Here is a 7500-nt window from a genome sequence, read left to right on the forward strand (position 1 = left end):
ATACTGACAGCATCAAGGATCTCAAACTTCTTCTTGGCCTGAAGAACGTTGATCTGAGAGAAAGGATAAATATAAAACATGTTTAGTGTAAAGATGAACAGAAATGCAACATCATTTCAACTTTATTTCAACCACATTCCCTGTCATGTAGCTGCGACTCTTTCAGATCAACATAATGGAAATTCAGTGTCAGTGAACTGCTCATTTGCATTATATTCAGTAGAGAGGACGCTAGCAGCACCCAGTGGATGATTTAAGTACAGCAAGTCCTTACATATACTCATACATTGTGGTGGTTTACATAATTCACCTACGGTACTTGAGTGAGGTTAATTGGTTCCGCACGATCTGTTATCTTAGGCGGACTTCCGGATGTTCTCTCTCTGCGAGTTGTTTGACTGAGTAATGAAACGTTCTGTTGATGTCTCACAATAAAGTGAAGTTAGCTCCATTGTTCGACACTCCGCCTCCGACTCCAATTCTTCGGCACTACACTGGTGACCCCGACGTCAGTCCCGAAGATTCCGAGACTGAACCGAACATGGCAAATACCGCCGTTCTTAAATTGCCGGAGTTTTGGGAGACGTCCGCGGCAGCGTGGTTCGCGCAGACGGAGGCTCAATTCGCCCTCCGTGGGATCACAGACGATTCCATACGTTATTACCACGTTGTCTCGGCACTCGGGAGCTCCACTGCGGCAAGGGCAGTAAGTTTCATTACATCTCCCCCAGCCCGGGATAAATATGCAGGGCTCAAAGCTCATCTCCTAAAGATTTTCGAACTGTCACGGCCAGAACGAGCCCGACGTCTTTTCGCGATGAATGGCCTGGGAGACAGCAAGCCTTCTGACCACATGGAAATTATGCTGAACCTGCTGGGTGCAGAAGAACCCAATTTCCTTTTCATAGAGCTTTTTCTTCGTCACATGCCGCCGCACGTACAGACAGCGCTCGCTAACACTGCTATTACTGAACCCCGCGCGCTGGCTGAGGAGGCTGACCGGTTCTTCCTGGCCACCCAGCGTTTCGCCCCTGAGATGCTGGCCCCGACACGCAGTTACGCGCCCCCAGGCGCTGGTGCGTCCTCTATCAGGGGCCCCATCGCCACCGACGGCCTCGCTAGCACAGGCTTGTGCTACTTCCACGCCCGCTTTGGTGCAAAAGCGAAGAGGTGCCGCTCCCCTTGCAACTACAACGCGGGGGGAAACGCCAAAGCCTGCGCTCAGTAGCGGCTGTGAGCGTGGGCACGACGAACCGGCTGCTTTTCATCAAGGACACCCTCTCCGGGTGCAAGTTCCTCTGCGACACCGGCGCCCAGCGGAGCGTCCTGCCCGCTACAGCGGCCGACACCGCCGGCGGGGCTCAAGGACCGCCCTTGACATCCGCTAACGACTCCCCTATCCGCACATATGGCACAAAGACTGTGGACTTGTGTTTCGGGGGTCAGCGATTTACGTGGGAGTTTGTCACTGCCGACATCTCCTTTCCTCTCCTCGGCGCTGATTTTTTGTGCGCCCACGGGCTGCTTGTGGACGTTAAGAACGGCCGCCTGGTGGACGCACTGACTTTCTCCTCGTTCGCGTGTGTCCGCAACGAGGCGACATACGGCGGTCTCTCCAGCTCGCTCTCGGAGGGTGACAAATATCAGCTCCTCCTCAGTGAGTTCCCCAGCCTGACACGGCCCACCTTCTCCTCCGCCTCAACTAAACATGGGGTCGAGCACCACATCGAGACCAAGGGCCCCCCGATCCATGCTAGGGCGCGGCGGCTCAACCCTGAGAAGCTGGCGGTCGCTAAGTCCGAGTTCGTCAACATGGAGCGCCTGGGCATTATCCGCCGCTCGGACAGTCCGTGGGCCTCGCCTCTCCACATCGTCCCGAAACCGGACGGCGGGTGGCGACCGTGTGGCGACTACCGCCGCCTGAATGATGCCACTACGCCCGACCGCTACCCTGTTCCCCACATTCAGGACTTCTCTGCCCACCTGGCGGGCAGGCTCCTGTTCTCCAAGGTGGACCTGGTGCGTGGTTATCATCAAGTCCCAGTGCACCCCTCGGACATTCCTAAGACAGCTGTGGTCACGCCTTTTGGGCTGTTCGAGTTTCTGAGGATGCCGTTTGGACTCAAAAACGCGGCCCAGTCCTTCCAGCGGCTAATGGATTCAGCGCTCAAGGACATGCCTTTCGTTTTCGTCTACTTAGACGACATCCTCGTCGCCAGCTCCTCAGAAGAGGAGCATCTGAGGCACCTCCACGACCTCTTCACAAGGCTTGACCAGCACGGCCTGATCGTCAACCCGGCGAAATGCGTTTTCGGGGTGCCCTCCATCCAGTTCCTGGGGCATCTCATCGACATGAACGGGGCCGCCCCCCTCCCGTCGAAGGTGGAGGCCGTTTCCGCCTTTCCCCGCCCACGCTCGGCTCGGGGACTCCGGGAGTTTCTGGGGATGGTGACGTTCTACCACCGGTTCATCCGCCGAGCGGCCCACACCATGCACCCGCTGTACGAGGCCCTTAAGGGCAAAACCCCCGACCAGGACATCGAATGGACGGCCGAAACGGAAGGAGCCTTCGAGGCCACAAAGACCGCGTTGAGCCAGGCCGCGTTGTTGGCCCACCCGTCCCCTGGGGCCCCTGTCGCTCTCACAACCGACGCGTCTGACTACGCCGTTGGCGCTGTGTATGAGCAGTGGGTCGATGGCGCCTGGCAACCGCTCGCCTTTTTCAGTCGTCAGCTGGTCCCCAGGGAGCGTAAATACAGCACGTTTGACAGGGAGCTCCTCGGCCTTTGGCTGGCGATCCGCCACTTCCGTTTCCTTCTGGAGGGCCGTGAGTTTACGGCGTATGTGGACCACAAACCCCTTACATTCTCCATGTCCAAGGTGGCCGAGCCATGGTCCGCCCGCCAGCAGCGCCAGCTGTCATTCATATCCGAATACACTACGGACATCCGACACATCGCCGGCAAGTCCAACGTGGTCGCGGACTGCCTCTCCAGGGCGGTTGTCGGCACGGTGCAGCTGGGCCTTGACTACGCTCGTATGGGCGTGGACCAGGCGTCTGATGACGGGGTGCGGGCCCTCAAGGCTTCGGACACTGGCTTGCGCCTGGAGGAGGTCGCAGTCGGTGGCTCGGGCGTCAGGCTGTTGTGCGACCTCTCGGCTGGCCAGCCTCGGCCTCTAGTTCCTGCGAACTGGCGGCGGGCTGTTTTCGAGGCGGTGCACAACCTCTCCCACCCCGGCAGGAAGCCGTCCGTGAGACTGGTGGCCCAGAAGTTTGTGTGGCGTGGTCTTAAGAAGGACGTGCTGTCCTGGGTGGACTCGTGTGTGGCCTGTCAGCGCGCTAAGGTGCACCGCCACACCAAAGCCCCTTTGGAACCTTTCGCTGTCCCCGAGAGGAGGTTTGACCATGTCAACATTGACCTAGTGGGTCCGCTCCCCCCCTCGCACGGTTTCACCTACCTGCTCACCATGGTGGACAGGACGACCCGCTGGCCCGAAGCCGTTCCCCTCTCCTCGACGGCGTCTGCGGACGTGGCCCGGGCGTTCATCGGCACGTGGGTCGCACGCTTCGGGACCCCGTCCGACCTCTCCTCCGACCGGGGCTCACAGTTTACCTCGGAGCTCTGGAACGCGGTCGCTGAGGGTTTGGGGGTCAAGCTGCACCGCACTACCGCCTATCACCCCCAGGCGAACGGTCTATGTGAGCGGTTCCACCGTTCCATGAAGGCGGCCCTGCGCGCCGGCTTGACGGACGGCAATTGGGTGGATAAGCTCCCATGGGTCATGCTCGGCCTCAGGTGCGCCCCCAAGGAAGACCTGCAGTCCTCGTCCGCGGAGCTTGTCTACGGCCAGGCACTGCGGGTCCCCGGCGATTTCATTCCGGTCGCCACGGCCCCCTGGTCTGCAGCCCGGCAACGATCCTCCCTGCTGGAGGCCGCCGAGAGGTTCGCACCGGTCCCCACGTCATTGCATGGCGCCCCTGTTTCCCGGGTCCCCCCCAGCCTGCGCTTGGCGGACTTTGTTTTCATTCGCCATGACGCCCACCGCGGGCCCCTACGCCCCCCTTACGACGGCCCGTTCAGGGTCCTGGAGCATGGGGTTAAGGGCCTGGTCGTGGACATTGGTGGTAGGCCTGAGACCGTTTCCATCGACAGGGTTAAACCCGCTCACGTGGACATTTCCCGGCCTTTGGAGTTGGCTCTGCCCCCACGCCGGGGTCGTCCTCCATTGCCCCGCCCCCCTGCCCCTGCCGGGGTGCCCTTGGCCCCGTCGGCGCCCTTGGCCCCTGACCCTATGGACTGCGCAGCTGCGCCCTTGGCCCCTCCCCCTTCGGCCCCTGCTGTGTGCACCCGCCGGGGTCGGGCGGTCGTCCCTCCCCGGCGCGAAGATTTTGACTATGGGTGAATTCTGGGGGGGCTTGTGTGGTGGTTTACATAATTCACCTACGGTACTTGAGTGAGGTTAATTGGTTCCGCACGATCTGTTATCTTAGGCGGACTTCCGGATGTTCTCTCTCTGCGAGTTGTTTGACTGAGTAATGAAACGTTCTGTTGATGTCTCACAATAAAGTGAAGTTAGCTCCATTGTTCGACACTCCGCCTCCGACTCCAATTCTTCGGCACTACAACATACAGTATATGAGTGTGTGTGTGTCTGTGTGTGTAACACCAAGTCTCATCTCCTGTTTGTATGTGTGTGTGTGTGTGTGTGTGTGTGTGTGTGTGTATGCGTGCGAGTGTGTGTGTATGCGTGTGTGTGTGTGTATGTGTGTATGTATGCATGCGTGTATGGGGTGTGATTAGTGCCAGCACACCATACTGAAACGCTTGACTTGCGCCTACTTAAGAAGACGCGATGACATCAAACGTCTAAACGCACGTGTATAATTTCCATTGACAAACAATGGAGAGACAGACGTCTCATAGCTGTAACGTACCTGTCACGCAGACGCAGTGCACATGTTGTTTACACGAATTGCGCATCGTGTGCGTGACGGCAACACTACAGGTTAGATGCGCCTCACATATGCGACACCAACACTACACATGACAGTTTGGTAAAATCATAGATGAACGTACGTACGTTCGCTTGTAATGTGTGCAGAAATTGCATAGCGACGTGTCAAACGTGCCAGTGCCTTGCTTGCGCAGCAGACGTGTTAGCGGCCGCACGTGTAAGATCAGTTGCCTTTAAATCATAGCTGGTTCTAATCTCGTCCTTGCCCATTGCGAATGCATTCTCAATAAATGGAATTCGCACATTTTAAGCAACTTGTTTTTAATAAAGCCTAATATCTGAATGACTCTTTCTTCGCAATTTAAAACAAATGTTCAGATACACGTGTTTCTTGTCAATAGAGGGCGCTGCAGCACCGTCAGCACCAGTTCGAACAGCCACAACCTATTTGAAAATGTAGCGATAGTGGAGATAAAACGACACATATCTAGGAAAAGTTATGCAAGGAGGGTCCTGGAATTTGATTGAGTGCAAATAAATATTCTTAATTTTTATTCAATATGGACAAATGAGCCCCGCTCGCAGCTTCTAGTGCCCGCTGACTTAACACGAGCGTGCAAACGTTACATGCATGTGCGCAAAAGTGGCACGGCACCTTTTACACGTCACCCTCTGAGAATGCGAGCGACTCGTAACGCGTGCGTATATGCACGCCTATTAATCAGCTCGCCAAAGTACCTTTATACACGCAATGCAGGCGACGAAAGCACTGAGTGTTTGTTACGCTGGCACGAATCACACCCCATATGCGTGTGCGTGTGTGTGTATGCGTGTGTGTGTGCGTGTGTATGCGTGTGTGTGTGCGTGTGTATGCGTGCGTGTGTGTGTGTATGCGCGTGTGTGTGTGTGTGTATGCTTGTGTGTGTGTGTATGCGTGAGTGTGTTTGCGTGTGTGCATGCGTGTGTGTGTGTGCGTGTGTGTGTATGCGTGCCTGTGTGTGTGTATGCGTGTGCGTGTGTGCGTGTGTATGTATGCGTGTGTGTGTGTGTGTATGCGTGTGTGTGTGTCCTACCTGCAGGACGTAGTCCAGGGCGAGGTGTCGGAAGCTCTTGCGGGAGAGGGTGAGGGCGGCCGTGGCCTCCTCCACCTCGTGGGGCTTGTTCCTGGGGGCCTGGGCGTTCTTCACCTGGGCCAGTTCCATGTCCTCACGCACACGGTCAAACTGCTTCTTCGTCTCCTTAAACCTCCGCACATCCCTGATGGAGGGAGAGAGGGAGGGAGAGAGAGGGAGAGAGAGAGAGGGAGAGAGAGGGACAGAGGGAGAGAGGGAGAGAGAGAGGGAGAGGGAGAGAGAGAGGGAGAGAGGGAGAGAGAGAGAGAGAGGGAGAGAGAGAGGGAGAGAGAGGGACAGAGGGAGAGAGAGAGAGAGATAGAAAGAGAGTCAGAAAGTGAGGTGATTCTGACAGCTGGTATTTCAGTGTGATGATGTTGGTTTGTGTCTGAACACAGACAGGAGGAGGAAGAGGAGGGAGGAGCTCACTCTTTGATGAAGGTGTGCAGCTGCTGCTTGATGGATCTCTGCGCCTGATCAAAGAGAATCTGTGGAGACAGGGGGGGGTATAGATATGAGTGAGCAACATGGGGGTCACACACCAACAAGCCCCCTAACGCACCCAACACCACGCCACCTAACACACCTGACACCACCCCACCTAACACACCCAACAAGCCCCCTAACACACCCAACAAGCCCCCTAACACACCCAACAAGCCCCCTAATATACTTAACACTAGACCACCTAACACACGCAACCCCATGCCCCCTAACACACTTAACACCACGCCACCTAACACATCTAACACCACACCACCTAACACACCAACAAGCCCCCTAACACACTTAACACCAGACCACCTAACACACCTAACACCACGCCACCTAACACACCTAACAACAAGCCCCCTAACACACCAACAAGCCCCCTAATATACTTAACACTAGACCACCTAACACACGCAACCCCATGCCCCCTAACACATCTAACACCACACCACCTAACACACCAACAAGCCCCCTAACACACCTAACACCAGACCACCTAACACACGCAACCCCACGCCCCCTAACACACCCAACAAGTCCCGTAACACACCTAACACCACACCCCCTAACACACCTAACACGCCATCTAACACACCAACAAGCCCCCTAACACACCCAACACCATGCCCCCTAACACATCCAACAAGCCCCCTAACACACCCAACACCACGCCACCTAACACACCCAACACCACGCCCCCTAACACATCCAACAAGCCCCCTAACACACCCAACACCACGCCACCTAACACACCAACAAGCCCCCTAACACACCCAACACCACGCCACCTAACACACCAACAAGCCCCCTAACACACCCAACACCATGCCCCCTAACACATCCAACAAGCCCCCTAACACACCCAACACCACGCCACCTAACACACCAACAAGCCCCCTAACACACCCAACACCATGCCCCCTAACACATCCAACAAGTC

At 56.5% G+C, this 7500-nt stretch overlaps 1 protein-coding gene across 1 annotated transcript in view; it reads right to left on the reverse strand.

Annotated features, from left to right (window-relative positions):
• Positions 1-7500, reverse strand: part of LOC311315274 (arf-GAP with coiled-coil, ANK repeat and PH domain-containing protein 3-like) — a gene marked incomplete at both ends in the record, with an annotated part of 84628 nt that overhangs the window by 26767 nt on the left and 50361 nt on the right. Inside the window, 3 exons of the mRNA XM_084445902.1 lie at positions 9-53; positions 6030-6213; positions 6498-6556. Coding sequence (XP_084302028.1) covers positions 9-53; positions 6030-6213; positions 6498-6556 — 288 coding nt within the window. The remainder of the gene's footprint in view (positions 1-8; positions 54-6029; positions 6214-6497; positions 6557-7500) is intronic.

Source organism: Borostomias antarcticus (genome assembly GCF_949987555.1).
Source record: "Borostomias antarcticus genome assembly, chromosome: 11".
NCBI classification, from domain to species: domain Eukaryota; kingdom Metazoa; phylum Chordata; class Actinopteri; order Stomiiformes; family Stomiidae; genus Borostomias; species Borostomias antarcticus.